The following is a 17,448-nucleotide window of genomic DNA, read 5'->3' as shown; positions in this document are numbered from 1 at the left end:
CTAGTCCCTCTTTTCTGTCTGTTCTGTGGTTTTTAGATCTCCATCGAGGAACATCTGACCCAGCTGACCACAGCCTATAAGGACTTGGGGCCCCAGTCTCAGAATTTCTTACATGGTGAGTGGGTTTTATTGTTCTGTTTTGCAATATTATTATGATTATTGAAATGTCATATCATTGTACTTATATACTAATCCTGCGTATTTATTTATCAAGTCAGTTACTGTACATAAAATGTGTCATGTACCAAATGAAGACGTGTTTGCATTGAAAGGGCTTTGAAATTAAGGTAGCACGAATGGGTTTTCTTTTCTGCACACAGCGTCTGTTGAAAGCCCTCTTGAACGCTCTACTTCGCCCAACAATGTCCCCTACTATATCAAGTAAGTCTTCCCAAACTCAGCCCACATGTTGATGTCAGGCATATTCAAGGTCCACACTGAATTAACAAATTGAATTTCAACACTATGAAAGCTCCCAGACTAAGAAATATATCACAGCTGGCAGCAGACTACCAAAGAAAGGTGATTTGCCGTGACCTTTTTTCCGAACAGAGATATCACCCTGGAAAATTTGTGCAGAATAATCTGAGATGATAAATTAGGCTCTGCCAATGCATGTAGCAGCATGCATCACACATAGCTGAAAACTTCTGTGTACAGATGACTGAGCGAGTGAGTTTCACAAATACTGTTCTTTATATTAAACCAGGAAGTTTGGCAAATGTGCAATACTTTACATAAAAGTGCAAATACAAATGTTGCATTCATACAGATAACCAATCATATATTTTTGCTCTTTGTGATAAGTGATACATAAATATGTGTTGTTACAAAACTAAACAGTATACGAGTAAAATGTCAACCCTGGTGACTGTAAGATTTTACTATTAGCATTTTATTGTAATATTACTTTTTTTTTATTCCTGCAATGTAGAAATGCTTTTCAAAGTTTCTATAATGAATTTCATGTCAAAGCAATCTTATCCAAGGTCAAAAATATACAGTGCCTATATTCATACAGTCAGGTCCATAAATATTTGGACATCGACACAATTCTAACATTTTTGGCTCTGTACACCACCACAATGGATTTCAAATGAAACGAACAAGATGTGCTTTAACTGCAGACTGTCAGCTTTAATTTGAGGGTATTTACATCCAAATCAGGTGAACGGTGTAGGAATTACAACAGTTTGCATATGTGCCTCCCACTTGTTAAGGGACCAAAAGTAATGGGACAATTGGCTTCTCAGCTGCTCCATGGCCAGGTGTGTGTTATTCCCTCATTATCCCAATTACAATGAGCAGATAAAAGGTCCAGAGTTAATTTCAAGTGTGCTATTTGCATTTGGAATCTGTTGCTGTCAACTGTCAAGATGAGATCCAAAGAGCTGTCACTATCAGTGAAGCAAGCCATCATTAGGCTGACAAAACAAAACAAACCCATCAGAGAGATAGCAAAAACATTAGGAGTGGCCAAAACAACTGTTTGGAACATTCTTAAAAAGAAGGAACGCACCGGTGAGCTCAGCAACACCAAAAGACCCGGAAGACCACGGAAAACAACTGTGGTGGATGACCGAAGAATTCTTTCCCTGGTGAAGAAAACACCCTTCACAACAGTTGGCCAGATCAAGAACACTCTCCAGGAGGTAGGTGTATGTGTGTCAAAGTCAACAATCAAGAGAAGACTTCACCAGAGTGAATACAGAGGGTTCACCACAAGATGTAACCATTGGTGAACCTCAAAAACAGGAAGGCCAGATTAGAGTTTGCCAATCGACATCTAAAAAAGCCTTCACAGTTCTGAAACAACATCCTATGGACAGATGAGATCAAGATCAACTTGTACCAGAGTGATGAGAAGAGAAGAGTATGGAGAAGGAAAGGAACTGCTCATGATCCTAAGCATACCACCTCATCAGTGAAGCATGGTGGTGGTAGTGTCATGGCGTGGGCATGTATGGCTGCCAGTGGAACTGGTTCTCTTGTATTTATTGATGATGTGACTGCTGACAAAAGCAGCAGGATGAATTCTGAAGTGTTTCGGGCAATATTATCTGCTCATATTCAGCCAAATGCTTCAGAACTCACTGGACGGCGCTTCACAGTGCAGATGGACAATGACCCAAAGCATACTGCAAAAGCAACCAAAGAGTTTTTGAAGGGAAAGAAGTGGACTGTTATGCAATGGCCAAGTCAATCACCTGACCTGAATCTGATTGAGCATGCATTTCACTTGCTGAAGACAAAACTGAAGGGAAAATGCCCCAAGAACAAGCAGGAACTGAAGACGGTTGCAGTAGAGGCCTGGCAGAGCATTACCAGGGATGAAACCCAGCGTCTGGTGATGTCTATGTGTTCCAGACTTCAGGCTGTAATTGACTGCAAAGGATTTGCAACCAAGTATTAAAAAGTGAAAGTTTGATTTATGATTATTATTCTGTCCCATTACTTTTGGCCCCTTAACAAGTAGGAGGCACATATGCAAACTGTTGTAATTCCTACACCGTTCACCTGATTTGGATGTAAATACCCTCAAATTAAAGCTGACAGTCTGCAGTTAAAGCACATATTGTTACCATTGTGGTGGTGTATAGAGCCAAAAATGTTAGAATTGTGTCGATGTCCCAATATTTATGGACCTGACTGTACATGTTAAATTGCCAGTGTATAAAACCATGAATATTATTTGACCCTAGGTCAGTCTTGAGTTATTAAATGAAGTATTTTTTCCCTAAAATAGTACCCGTGAGAAAAAGTTGTACTAGTGGCTAACAAATGGTGATAGCAAGTTTTACATCAAAATGCAGGAGAAAAACCTGATGGCTGATTTATGAAAATGTGAATTAAGTTTCGCAAAATAAGGCCTTAGTGAATTGTTCAAACTGTTCAATATACCCCCTGACATGCAGAGCTTAGCACATTTTTAGAAGTTATGTTCCATAGCTATATGATATAGATGCTTCTTGTTTCAGTAGATACTATAGCAGACATCCTGCAATATAATTATGAGTATTACTTTCACTTCTGATTTTTCTTTCTTAAATGCGGCACAGCTCATCCCACTTGTCTTGCTTACGAGTTGCAATAACCTCAAAAAGTTTAGGATCAGGAAGATTTTTTAAAGAAATTAATACTTTTATTCATCAAAGATCCATTAAATTGATCAAAAGGGACAATAAAGTCATTCATAATGTTGCAAAAGATTTCTGAGTTTTAAATAAAAGCTGTTGAACTTTCTACTCATAAAAGAATATTAAAAAAAAATCTATCGCTGTTTTCACAAAAATATTAGGCAGCACAACTGTTTTCAACATTGATAATAATGAGAAATGTTTCTTGAGCATCAAATCAGCATATTAGAATGATTTCTGAAGGATCATGTGATATCAAAATATAAAAGTTATTCTAAATTATAAAAAATTTCACAATATTACTGTATTTTTGATCATATAAATGCAGCCTTGGTGAGCATCAGAGACTTCTTTCAAAAAATTCTTAATAAAAAAAATTAATATTGACCCCACACTTCATTCCAGTCATTCCAGTATAGTGATTTCATCACTTGTGTGGCTTAAAATCTATATCATCCTCAGAAGTGGTCATGTGATTTTGTGGTTAACTGGTGTCTTAATTTTCCTGAGCCAGTTATGCCAGGCTTTCTCCATAACAGATCAATTCGAAAAACAACCAAGCTGAAACCCCCCAGCATGGAATGCATGTTATTACTCACTCGCTTGGCATACAGTATTTCATTTAATCTTTAAAGTATTGTACACAACCTTCATATAAATTCAGGGCAGCATTTATGATCATGGCAGTGCATGAATCTAACTTCAAGTAGGAGAGAACTGACTCTTAATGATGCTGTCATAGATTATGAATGTCATTAATGCTGGTCAAGCGGAGCAGTACTTGCAGTCAGATGGCACTAGAATTTGTTATTTCCAGCCTATTGCATATGATAAGCTGCAAGACAATAAAAGGGGATCGCTTTATAATAACTTTCATTAATAAGTCATCAACAAACATTAATGCTTAACAGATCAGTAGTTCACTCATTTATATGAAATATACATATGAATCCAAGTTTCATGACAGTTATATATGTACAGTAGTGATCTAATGTTCGTTAATGTCAGTAATAAAAGTTATTATAAAAGTGTTATCCAATGAAATATTTTACCCATAAACTTTTTATAGGCTTTTTACTCATAAACTTCATGAACTCCATCCCATCCAATACATTAAGCAAATTATTGCATATTATGTGGATCACAGTTTATTTAGAATTTATGCAAAATGTAAGCTTAATAAAATGAGATTCCGGCACTGTAGCACCAGCTTTGTCAGAGAATAGATAACCCATCTAGCCCTAGAATATGGGTTCGTATTATTGGTGTGATTTTTTTTTTTTTTTTAATTTATTTTATTTTTTTAATTTACGTTCAGGTATCTGATCTGAGCATTATGGAAATAATCAGAACGTTCAAATATTTAATTCAAGCATTTTTCATGATTAATGGGAGATTAAGCCGTTGATTAGGCATTTTTGAACAAGTTCATACGTTCAGTTTGAGCATTTTATTGCAGGAGGAGTGTTCAAACGTTGCATTGAACAATTTGGCAAATCACAGTTGCATTCGAACGCGAAATTTATTGTTTTATCGGAGCTATAAGATACCGATATTAGCGTCCACACCAGCTAACTATATTGTCTGTTAAAGCGCACGGTCGTCGTTGTCGCTTTAAATTCTCGAGCTGGTTATTGCAGGATGGATTCTGATTGGATAATGTTTCTATCGATCAGCTGGAAAAAAATGTTGAAAAGCTTTAATGTTGAGAACGATTTTTATAACTATAGGCACAATCAAACTTTTGATTGCATTATGGAAATCATCAGAACGTTCAGATGTTCTATTCGAGCATTTTCAGCATCAATCGCGAGTTTAAACAGTTAATTGAGCATTTTTAGCACCATTTAAAGTTCAGACGTTCACTTGAGCATTACAAGAGCGTTCCAACATTGCACGAACAATTCATCGATTAATCGAATCAAACAGGCGAGTTTGAACGTGGACTCGATTATAGCCGCGTTACATTCCAGCACTTTTAGGAATCGAATAAAATGCGGTCTATGTAGGCGGCATGATCGGTTTTGAGGCACAGCCTGTAAGTGAGCGAGAGAGAGAGCAAGCGAGAGTTAGAGGGGGAAGGGTGCTGGAGGAAAAGCTCCGCCTCGTCTGAGCCGCTCTGGCTGAGGGAGATCGCAGGGAAGTCGGATGCTTTTTCCCTTGTAGAGAGGGAACACCGCGGAGGTGATTCGCCCCAAACAACATCGAGCCATCGGGATTTAAAAAATACACACGTTGGATTCGCCGATTACCGAGAGGCGAGATGAGGGAGAACTTGAGAAAGTAAGTGCAATGCAAACCCGAATAAATGTCGGCTCGTGCGAGTAGAGGACGCCGAGGAGTTTTGCATTCGTCCATCTGCCGTATAGCCGCTGCTTCTTTGCCTAGTTCTCTTTACAGCTAAGCAGGTGCTTGTTCCGGTTTTTCCGTGGAGCCAGCGCAGCCGGGGATGTCCTCGTCTTTTTAGCGACATGCCCGTTCAGTGCTTGATTTGCTTATTTTTCCAATGCCAAACACATCGATAGTTCCTGATGTTCCTGCTGTGCCCTTCTTGCAGCATGCAGACTCATAAACCAAACGCGGCGTTCATATTGTCATGTATGTTTTGAGCTGTATTTGATTGGAAATCCTTATGTTGATAACGAGGCTTGGCCTTACAGACTCCTCCATATTCGTGCTCTTCCCATAAGTTAGCGTTATGCCACACAGAAGATCACTGTTTTGGTTTTAACCACATACTTACGCTGCGTTTGCATTCAACCATAACTAAGAACCACAATTAGAGGTGCGTGCGTGCGTGTGTGTGTGTGGGTACCCTGTGCTGTTAGATGCATCCATGCATGTTGGTGGGCATTCCTCCTCCTTGTCCAAACCCACAATACTGCTGTACTTCCGCTCATGCACCGCTTAGAGATGTGCAGGTATGGAGATCTCAGTGGGAAAATTACCATCAGGCCATTGGCATGCTCTACCGAGACTACCTGAACCTAGAGGGCGCTGCCAGATACTGACTGGGTATCAAAGCCTAGAGAGCTGTCTGTGGTGCCCACAAATTGTGTGTTTTAGGGGTTTTCAAACTTTTTGATGTCAAAGATTACCCCTTCCTAAAATATGAAGACGGATAGGCCTATATATTATGACGTGTACAGAACCTTATTATACTTCTTCAGAAGAAATATTAAGCATGTTTCCTAAATGCATTGTAATGAATTAATTGGCTTTTGTTGAGTCATTGTACTACATGTTGTTTTGTAATTATATATACACTACCATTCAAAAGTTTGGGGTCAGTAAGCTTTGTTTTTATTATTATTAATACTTTAATTAAGAAATCTGAATAGCTTCTAGTGCTTTTATTCAGAGATGTTTTAAATTGACCTAAAGTGACAGTAAGGTTTTTGCATTGTTTAATGCTGTTCTTTTCAACATTCCATTCAATCACAGTTTCCGCTGAAATATTAAGTAGCATCAGCATTAGAATGATTTCTGAAGGATCACGTGACTCTGAGGACCGGAGAAATGGCCGCTGAAAATTCAGCTTTGACATTACAGGAATAAATGGCATTTTAAATATGAAAACCATTATTTTATTTCAGAGTTCTACTGTTTTTACAGATTTTTTTTATTTAAAAAAATGCAGGCTTAATAGTGAGCATAAGATTTTTATTAAACAAAAACACCTTGCCAACCCCAAACGTTTGATTTGTGGTGTATTATGTAGGCTAATATGTGCATGTTATATTTCTCTGTGTTGAGTTGACAGCTTTTTTTCTATTAATTCTAAAATCTGAAGAGACATTTTTAAGTTCAAATGTATTTGTATAGCACTTTTTTACTAATATTATTCCAAAGCAGGAAACCTAGATTTATTCATTTATTTGCTTATTTATTATAACAAACTATTATTAAATGTGTGCACATTGCAAGGAAGGAAAGAAGGAAACTTTTGTTGTCATGTTTTTGTTCCTTTCTTTTTAAAGAGGCTGTGCGTTGACTAAAATAATTGTGATATGCATGGAATCAAACAATGCAGGACATTTGTGATGCATTCAGAAGGCCATTCACACATGAGTTCAGTCTGATGGCATTCACATTTCATGCGTTTCCTTAAAATCCGCTGACATGATTCCATGATTGAGTTTAAGAGACTAGAAGGCTTGCATTAGTCTCGCTGTTGTAAACAGGCTATAAACCTATACAGTGTATTACTCAAAAAATATTACTATGAGTATAGAAATGATGTGTATTAGAAACAGCATTCATATTGTTGCTTCAGATAAATGTTTCACAGGTGTTCCAGCAGGTTAGCAGTATTCCAAACTAAAATTCCGTCGCAGTCCCATGGTGTTGGTATTATTATGGTACTTTTTTAGTGGTCCAATTGTGAAAGTGATTCCACGCCATAATGTTTGCATTTCAGAGACACTGATGTTTTCTGCAACCCTTTTTTTTTTTTTTTTTCTTAATCCTTTCATACTTTCATGTCGACCTCTTTGACTTTTCAAAAATATATATTTCTTCTGAAAAACAATGCTTGGAAGTTCACTTTCATCTCATTTTTGTTGATGATTGGAACCCCAGTCTGTGTTTCTTCCTACTAAAAACACTGTAGGGTCTGGGTATAATGTATTAGTTTTGAAGTTTCTCAACCTTATTAGAATTCTGCAGAGCTGCTTGGCTGGCTTAAACCCAAAATCACAAAAACATCCCGGCCCATAGCAACACTTCAAAACAAGGCATTTCAGTAGTGTAAATTGCATTTTCACTAATGGATTCATTTAGAGCCCTTGTAACAAAACAGGCACTGTTGTGAATGTTGAAATCTAAACTCTCTTCTTTTATGATTCAAACAAAGACGACTCAGTACGATAACTCAGATGCTCAAAACTACTCCCGTGGTCAGAAGTAGGATCTAAACAATGGACTTCAAACTATTTATTCATGGGAAATATCAGATAAAGTGATTATGAGTTGCAAGACAAGTTTTTGGCAGAGATGAGCTTTTGACTCTTTAAGTTCCATCAGTTTTAAATGTTTTCAGTCACTGCCAAATGCACATGCAAAAGGACCACTATTAACTGGGATAAGTTGCAGTTTAGTGAGTTCCAGTCACAAACATGCCCACAATTCTTTGAATTACTTGTTTAGTTTTGGCACGTTGCCTATTCAGTCTTTAGTCAAGAGACCTTAATGGCATAATGGTGACAATGTTTTTTTTTTGTTTTTTTTATCCTATGCATTACATTTACTGGGAAAACACATTACAACATCTTGTAAAAGTCCCTTTCATCCCTTATTTTTTCTTAAAGGCGTCATTCACTCAAAAATGAAAGCTCTGTCATTTCTCACCCTCATGTTGTTCCAAACCTGTGGGACTTTTTTTCCATGGAACATAAAAGGGATGTTTTTGAAGAGCATTCTGGTCATTATTTTCAATATAATGAAAGTGAAATAGAAATGGACGCTCTAAAGTCACTAAACAGCATAATTGTATCCTAGAAGTGGTACAGTTGTTTTGTGTATATGGACCAATTTTATGATACGTTTTTGCTGCCTTTTTTTCATGTAAAGTCCCCATTTTTCATTTACTTCCATTGTACTGAAAATAATGGCCAGACGAGGGTATTCTTTTAAATTCACATTCTATCTTCCACAAAATAACGCAAGTAACAACATGAGGATGAGTAAATGACTGATTGTAAGTGTACTATCCTTTTAAAGGACAGATGTTATCATTGACAGCACGTCTGAACTATAGTTAGTATGTTTTTAGCCAATGTCATGATGATCCTGCATTAATGGATTTATTAAATGTGTTCTAGTGTCAGTTGAAGATGAAGAATATAACTTAAGTTTGAACACTACACAGATTTATTGTTTGATGTAAAATGACTCAAGGCCTTGTCTTAATCTGTATTACCCTAGATGAATGACACTGTTTCTAGCACTGAATATGAGTCATAAACATATTTATGGACGTTGTATAGCCTTTATAGCCTTTTGGTATTTATTATAAAGTTGTTTTTTTTCCAGACAGAGGTACTGTTTATTGTATTTCATGATATTTTTGCTTTCAGTCACCAGACCCAAACAACATGTTGGGACCACCCAAAGATGGCAGAACTGTACCAGTCTTTAGGTAGGCCTGATTCAGATCTGATGTGAATGTAGTATGGCTGCATATGGCTGAATATTAATAGTATATTCATCATTATTTTTTATTATTGTTGTCACACGAAACTGTTAATGGAGATTTTGGTGTGGCATTTTATTGTATATTAAAATGTTTTAGTAATTACTCAGCAAGGATATAATTAGTGTATATTTAACGTTTTCATGTTTATTCTTGGCAACAGTGGCTGTAAAATAATGGTTCATGTAAAGTCATGTTTATATATCAATATATTGGTATGTAAATATACATAAAATTGAACCATATTTCCCAGCTCTAATATGAAGTCACCCACATTTGCTGTATTTGAATCTATGTGGTAGTGTAATTGCCCTTGAATAAAATGTCAGATTGTTAGACAAAATATTTTTGATCAATGGATTTAAAATGGAGAAACTAATTGGATGAAACTAGCTTGATGTTTCTGCTGCCTGTCTTTCAGAACCCAACAAATAAGATCAAAATTAGAAATTGTCAAATGCAGAAATGAGAGGTTTGACTGTGACAGTAATGAAATGTTGCATGATCAGTTTGCTAAAATTAACATTTGTCACTCAACAGCGGATCTCAACAATGTACGGTTCTCGGCATACAGGACGGCAATGAAGCTCAGACGAATGCAGAAAGCTCTCTGTTGTAAGTCCGCAAAATTTCCTCTTTGCAATCACACAACACTGTTTGAACATTCGGTAACACTTTATTTTAGGGTTTTTTAACTAGGTGCTTATTAGCATGAATATTACTAGAATATTAGCCATTTATTAGTAATAATTAAGTACATATTAATGCTTTATTCTACATGACCTTATTCTACATCCCTAATCCTACCCAATACCTAAACTTAATACTTCCTTACTAACTATTAATAAGCAGCAAATTAAGAATTTATTGAGGGAAAAGTCGTAGTTAATAGTGAATAAGCGTTCCCTATTCTAAAGTGTTACCGAACATTCATCCTACTGATGATAGTAAGCTAAAATATTCCTTCTTTTGTCTAAACCAAGGAGCAGCATAGCAACACTCAGAACACCTTCGCAACTTTTGCTTTTTTTCTGTGCACAGTGGATCTTCTGGGCATGTCTGCAGCCTGTGAGGCCTTTGAGCAGCACAATCTGAAACAGAACGAGCAATTCATGGACATCATGCAAGTGATCAACTGTCTGACCAACATCTACGACCGTCTAGAGCAGCAGCACAGCAGCCTGGTTAATGTGCCTCTGTGTGTGGACATGTGTCTCAACTGGCTGCTCAACGTTTACGATACGTACGTTCAACCATTTTTTATTGTTTGTGTGTTTAACATGTTAAAGCAATAGCTCAAATTAAAATTTTGTCATTTACTCTCCCTTATGTCATTCCAATTCATGACATGTGGAAAGTAAACAGAGAAATTTTGAAGAAGGTCCTTGCTGCACTACATCAGAAAAAGCTTATTTGTGTCCTATGATTGAAAGAAGGTCATGTGGGTTTGTAACAACATGAGAGTGAGTAAATGATGACAGAATTTTAAATTTGGGGTGAACTAATTCAGTTCAGTTAATTAATCATTAATCAGCTAATCCAGTTAGTCTTTGAACATATGAGTCAGAGAATATCAGTTGGAGCTGAAGTCAGTTCTCAGCATGTTTCTTAGTAGGAGCACACTGAGCCATAAATCATGCAGTGTTTGTACATGGAGGTGGTAGATTCCACAGAAGACCCCCGTCTGTCCCCCAGAGTAAACTGAGAGAAAAAAAACATGGGAGGTCTTTTCATTCTACGTCTGCTTTTTACCTAGATTGTCTTGCAAAGCAATGTTATTTAAAGAAGATGGGGTGTTGACATGGTATCTGTGGGTCCTTAAAATCTCTTAAATACAGTTTGATTGAATTTAAAGCCTTGAAAAGTCTTAAATGGTATTACAAAGTAGTTGTCATCTTAAGAGATCTTAAGTTTGGGGACAAAAATGTGATTGTTCAATTTCAAAAGGCCACGATTTAATGTTTCAAAGTCAAAATGTGGCGCTATTCTGCAGGCTCACGGTTTCAGAGTAGTTTTCCATCAATAAATACTTTGCATTTATGCTACTGTTGATGAGTTATGACTGTTTACTCTTTTGTGTTGAAATTGAAAGATGTTGTAGATGGTTGTAGGGAGTGCTTCCCTCTGGGCCACCCCATCACAGAAAGGAAAGACTAAAGCAATATTTAACACATTTAGTATATAGATTTTACTAGTGTCTGAACAATAATGTATTTATTTCCTTTTTTAAGCACATTTTTATCATATCTGCAAAAGCCAATTTAAATCAACCTCTAATTTGTATGTATTGAGATATTAGTACATAAACCATTTTCAATACAGACTGAATAAAGCTTGTTTTGAGTATTTTAAACTTTTTGCTGATATTTACAACATTAAGTCCTCATTAAATAAGTGTCCCAGCCTGTTTAATTATATAAAAGAGATGCACTTTTTTTAAATTATGGGTTTGTTCTATGTGTGCACATACTATATTAATTGTATTTGTTAGTGTGCGAAATAGGTCTTATAATGTCTTGAATTTGATTTTAAAACCCTTCCTATACCCTGGTTGCACAAAACTAATTCTAAAGAATGTCTTTTTTTTTTTTTTAAAGCAACAGCAGTACTGTATATTTTACCAACTTATGGTGCAGAAACATTGAGAGTATTTTGTTTCTGATCTTGACTCTTTATCTGCAAAAAAAAAAAAAAAAAATTGACTGTCTCACTTTAGTCATTTGTCACCTTGCTGTTTAATTTTTTTGCCGCAGAGGACGAGCCGGAAAGATTCGTACCCTATCCTTCAAAACAGGAATAATCTGTTTGTGCAAAGCTCACCTTGAAGATAAGCACAGATGTAAGTTTTTCTGCTTATCTTATGTGCTTCCCTCTTTCTATTCTGTCTCTAAGCCATAATAAGAGCCAAGATATTAACTCTGTTTATGGAACTGTACTGCTAGCAGTTTACAGCTCTCTCAGGTGTTTTTAGTGTCTTGTAGTATGTTATCATTGTTTGCTTGTTAATAGCACTGCTGTAAACACAGTTGTAATGCTTTGGAGTTTGCTCGTTTAGAGTATATAGCACACAGTATAGTGCAACAGCTGCTCAGAAATAAATGTTTACCCACCTAGCAACCGCACAGCAATTGATGGCATTTACATTAATAACAAGTGTTTTAATACACTTCAGAGTGATGGTATAAACAAAACTGTTCCAAATGGCGAAAAACTGAAGAATAAAAAAAATACACACACAACCATTTAAAAGTGTTTTTAATGCTTTTGAAAGAATACTCTTATGCTCACCAAGGCTGCATTTATTTGATCAAAAATACTGTAAAAACAGTAATATTGTGAAATATTATTATAAATGAAAACAACTGTTTTCTATTTGAGTATATTTAAAAGTGTAATTTATTCCTGTGATGGTAAAGCTGATTTTTAGAAGCCATTTATAAATAACTTTTTTTGTAAATGTTTAATATGATATAATTGCGACACTACATATTCTAATATTCATATTGCCAACAAGTTTAATTGATGCATGGCACTTAACATTGAAAAATTCTATTAGATGCTTGAGTATGGATTGAAGGATTTTTAATTTTTTTTTCTGTGATTCAAAATATGATGGTTTGGACTAGTGGTCGACCGATATTGTTTTTTTTGACTGCCGATATCTTGGAAAGCAGGGCGGACGATATATAGCCCGATATAATTTTATTTATTAAGAAATTTGAAATAATTTGAAAATGAATTAAAAAATAAATGTGTGCAATAAACATACTTATACTTTAGATGACAATGTATTTTTTCACAAATAAATAAATATTTAATAAAAGTATAATTAAAAAGCAAGTAAACACTGTAACTAACAGGGCACTCGGTATTCTGGGAAGTTTGTGTGTACTGAGAATCATATTGTTCAAATAAAGCCAAGATAACAGTTATTTTACATACACAGCACACAGTGTAAATGACATGAATATGGCAGTGGGCAAATGCATAAAGTGCAGCATAGTTTGAAATCACGAGTTTAAAGTTTGTCGATTGTGTCTCCAGTGAAGCTGAACTCTCGTATTATAATGTTTGCCTTTCTGTTACTAACAATATAAAAGCAATCGTTATAATACTTTTTATATACATTTAACTCCTTTGTTTAACAGTTCTAGCTGATTATTAGACTTCTATCCGTATTAGACAGAACTGTTAACGATGACAGTAAACAAGGAGCACTAGGTGATGTGAGCACTATGTGCTCAGGCGCTGCCGCTCTCAACGCCGTCAAAATAAAAGCCTCGAACGCATCGGCCAAACAGAAATACTTATCGGCCAACGCCGATATTTGGAAAAGACAAATATAGGCCAATATATCGGCCTTGGCGATATATCGGTCAACCACTAGTTTGGACTCTCCGTCTCTGTGACCTGTCAACCTCAAAATGTCTTCCTATTCTCTCTAGTTTTATTCAGAGAGGTGGCCAGTGCCACAGGCTTCTGTGACCAGCGGCGCCTCGGCCTCCTTCTGCACGACGCCATTCAGATCCCCAGGCAGCTGGGTGAGGTGGCGTCTTTCGGAGGGAGCAATATCGAGCCCAGTGTGCGCAGCTGCTTTCAGTTTGTAAGTAACCACCATCTTCATTAATGAACAGATTAAGTTAAAGCGGCCATGTAGAATATGCACTTTTCTGCGTTTCCTGCGTTTATTTTCTTTTGCTCTGATATGAAGGCCAATAACAAACCAGAGCTAGAGGCTTCAGTCTTCCTGGACTGGATGCGTTTAGAACCTCAGTCGATGGTTTGGCTTCCTGTCCTTCACCGTGTGGCGGCCGCTGAGACAGCAAAGCACCAGGCTAAATGCAACATTTGTAAGGAATGTCCTATTATTGGCTTCAGGTATGGACCTTTTCTTTAGTGCTATTATTTAGAATGACTGATTCGGCCTCAGGTGCTTTAAAAGTATCAGCAGTTTTTTTTTGTTTTTTTTTTGCATTATTAAGCATTGCACCAAAGTTCAAGGCAGACTTTGAAAAAGAATAACTTTCTGTTTTGAGGCTTGGAAAGCTGAAGTGGATATTTTCTATTATTATTGGTGGGAGAACACCGTACTGCTTGTACTAATACATAAAGTATTTTCATATATTTCACTTTGAATTCAACATGGTATCAATGTGACCCTATTTACTTTCTTCCTTGTCTTACGAATCATTAGTTGTTTTTTTCATGAGGTTTTTTGGCTGTTTAACACTAATTGTTCAATCCATTATATTTCCAGTGAATAAGATCATGGATGGCATGGAAAAACAATGCTAAAAATCATGAAATGCAACTATGCAGTGCTTTGTACAGTTAGAATAGAAAATTTATCAGGTTTCTCAAAATGCTTCTATATTTTTGCTACAGCAAATTTGCTGCATGATATTTAATGATGACTAATATTGATGCAGTGTTTTGCCTTGTTTGTTGCATGTTATGCTGGAAAATTGCACTTCTGTTGTTGTTTATGCACAAAATGTTCAATATATATATAATTTATCATGTTAGTTTCTTCGTAGGTTAATGGTAATATTTATACATTTCTGTGTTGGGTCAGAATCTGGGTCTCGTGCATGTACAAAAAATGTCTAAAAGATATTTTCACTTGGCATAACCCATTGATTTACAGAGAAAAATTATGTGAGATATGACTTTGTATGTTTTATCCATTAGGAATTTATTGAAATAGGGATTTTAGTTTGTGACATAATATTTTTCCTCCTTGTGCCTCTGGTTATATAAATAGAAAAGGAAAGGGGAGATTAAGAGAGATTTATTCGATTAAAAATTATGACTTTTCACTCCAGAACAACATTCATTTTTAATGCTGTGTCGTCAAAGGAATACAGTTCACTCACTAAAAGAAAACAGTCAATAATAGCTCACACTCATGTTATTCTAAACCCACGTGACTTCCTTGCAAAAGGTTGGGGTCAGTAAGATTTAAAAAAAAAAAAAAAAAAAAAAAGTCTAAGCTAACGAGAGTTACATTTATTTGGTCAAAAGTACAGTAGAACAGTAGTAGTATTGTTACAACTTAAAATAATTGTGTTTTATTTTAATCTGTTTTAAAATGTTATTTATCGCTGTGAATCAAAGCTGAATTACTCCAGTCTTCTGTGTCACACGATCCTTCAGAAATCATTCTAATATGCAGATTTTTTTATTATTTCTTAGTATCTGTTTTGAAAACAAACATCTGTTTTGTTTTGATTTTAAAAAAAGCTTTTGTAACATACATTTAATGCATGTAATGCCTCCTTGCTGAATAAAAGTAATAATTTCTTAAAGAAAAAACAAAGCAAAAACTTACTGATCCCAGACTTTAGACCAATAGTGTATGTATTGTGTAGGTAAATCATGAAAGAATTGTCTTCAGAATTTTTCCTCATATTAGAATGACTATCCAGGTGGATGCTGCACATTGGTGGTGGTTGAGGAGATTCCCCCCATCTATGTAAAGCGGTTTGAGTACCCAGTAAAGCACTATATAAATGTAACAAATTATTATACTATTAGAGAATACAGTAGAATGACTGTAATATGCTCTCTATTGAGAGGATGTGAGAACAGGGAACAGCTCCACCTGGAGGATCAAGATGTAATAAAGTTTTCCGGGAAATAATCTGACGTGCATGTCCCTTCAGATCCAGGGTGTTTTGAATGTTTTGGCAATGACTTTAACACTGATCTCACTTTTTGTGTCTGGTCTCTACAGGTACCGGAGTTTAAAGCACTTTAACTATGATATCTGCCAAAGCTGCTTCTTTTCTGGCAGAGTGGCTAAAGGTCACAAGATGCAGTACCCTATGGTTGAATATTGCACACCGGTAGGTTTTCTGCTATTTGCCTTTATCGCACTGCATTGGAAGTTTAGTATCTGGCTGATGTGAAAGTCAGTGTATTTTAAGATTAAAGTGCAAGTTATGGCTTTTTCTGTCTCTGTGTCCTTTTACTTCAGACGACGTCGGGAGAAGACGTGAGAGACTTTGCCAAGGTGTTGAAGAACAAGTTCAGGACAAAACGCTATTTTGCCAAGCATCCTCGCATGGGTTACCTTCCCGTCCAGACCATCCTTGAGGGAGACAACATGGAGACGTGAGACTCGTGCTTTTCTGTGTTCACTTCATTATCTATTATTATTATTAAAAGCACAGTGCGCATCGCACTGCGACTCCAGATGCTATCAAGACAGCAGAATTAATGTGGCGACCATATTTTGAACAATGGATAGTTGATCATAAGTAGGGATGCATTGATCCGATACTCAGGATCGTTATCGGCTCCGATACGGTCATTTTCTGCGGATCGGGTATCGGTCAGACGAGACCGATCCAAATCCGATATTGTGCGTATTCTATTGTGTTATTGTTGAGCCCCACAAAAGGCACAAAAAAACATTATAAAGCACCATAAAGTTTTTGTGCACTATATTTCAAGTGTTCTGAAGCTGTTCCATAGTTTAATCTGAGGTACAGATGAATATTTAAGTTGTTAAATTCAAGTTCAGGTAAACTCTTCTCTCCGCCGCGGCTGTCTGTCATCCTCCGTTCAGCATTCACGTTCGGTTACTACAGTCAAACTCTCTTCAAGAGCGCACAGTAGCTGAGGTTTAAAACTGTTAAAAGAAAAGGATCAATACACTACGCATCAATATCTTTTCCCTTTGTACTTTAAACTTTTCTGTGCGGACTCAGAGGGCTGCGCAGCCTGCGTGCTTTGACTCCATGCTGCTTCAAGCGCATCATTCTGCGCACGGGATGCGCTTAAGCGATTTGTGCCGCTCTTTATTGGAGCCTTTCGTTTTATAATACTTTAGTGCAATGAAAGATGATTAACAGTCTTTCTTGTTCTGTCCTATCTATCATATGTTGCTGCCTTCATTACTGTGCTATAGATTCAGAAGAAATGTCTTAATTAAAATGGCCTATATATTTATATATAAATGCTTCTAATGTCCTCATTTTTATCCCTTTGGATAAAAGCGTCTGCTAAATGACTAAATGTAAATGTATTTGCTTGTTTTTTCATTAATCTATTTTACAATACAAAGAGCAATGTGTAACAATTTACCAGATTTAGTCCTACACTTATTCACTT

The 17,448-nt window shown here is 36.3% G+C and overlaps 1 protein-coding gene across 3 annotated transcripts in view; it reads left to right on the top strand.

Annotated features, from left to right (window-relative positions):
- The window catches only part of LOC306873056 (dystrophin-like), a gene marked incomplete at its 5' end in the record, with an annotated part of 132,966 nt that overhangs the window by 92,981 nt on the left and 22,537 nt on the right, over nucleotides 1-17,448 (top strand). For 2 of the 3 annotated variants that reach the window (XM_079422059.1, XM_079422058.1), the window contains 10 exons: nucleotides 37-115; nucleotides 321-381; nucleotides 9,215-9,276; nucleotides 9,871-9,945; nucleotides 10,372-10,573; nucleotides 12,084-12,169; nucleotides 13,776-13,933; nucleotides 14,042-14,208; nucleotides 16,067-16,178; nucleotides 16,310-16,446. In XM_079422059.1, the coding sequence (XP_079278185.1) occupies nucleotides 37-115; nucleotides 321-381; nucleotides 9,215-9,276; nucleotides 9,871-9,945; nucleotides 10,372-10,573; nucleotides 12,084-12,169; nucleotides 13,776-13,933; nucleotides 14,042-14,208; nucleotides 16,067-16,178; nucleotides 16,310-16,446 (1,139 nt within the window). Of the gene's footprint in view, nucleotides 1-36; nucleotides 116-320; nucleotides 382-5,239; nucleotides 5,421-9,214; nucleotides 9,277-9,870; nucleotides 9,946-10,371; nucleotides 10,574-12,083; nucleotides 12,170-13,775; nucleotides 13,934-14,041; nucleotides 14,209-16,066; nucleotides 16,179-16,309; nucleotides 16,447-17,448 lie in introns of those variants that run through there. The other variant, XM_079422060.1, reaches the window with a different exon arrangement.

The sequence above is a fragment of the Barbus barbus genome, assembly GCF_936440315.1.
Source record: "Barbus barbus genome assembly, chromosome: 7".
NCBI lineage: Eukaryota > Metazoa > Chordata > Actinopteri > Cypriniformes > Cyprinidae > Barbus > Barbus barbus.
This window is presented reverse-complemented; position numbering and strand designations above follow the sequence as displayed.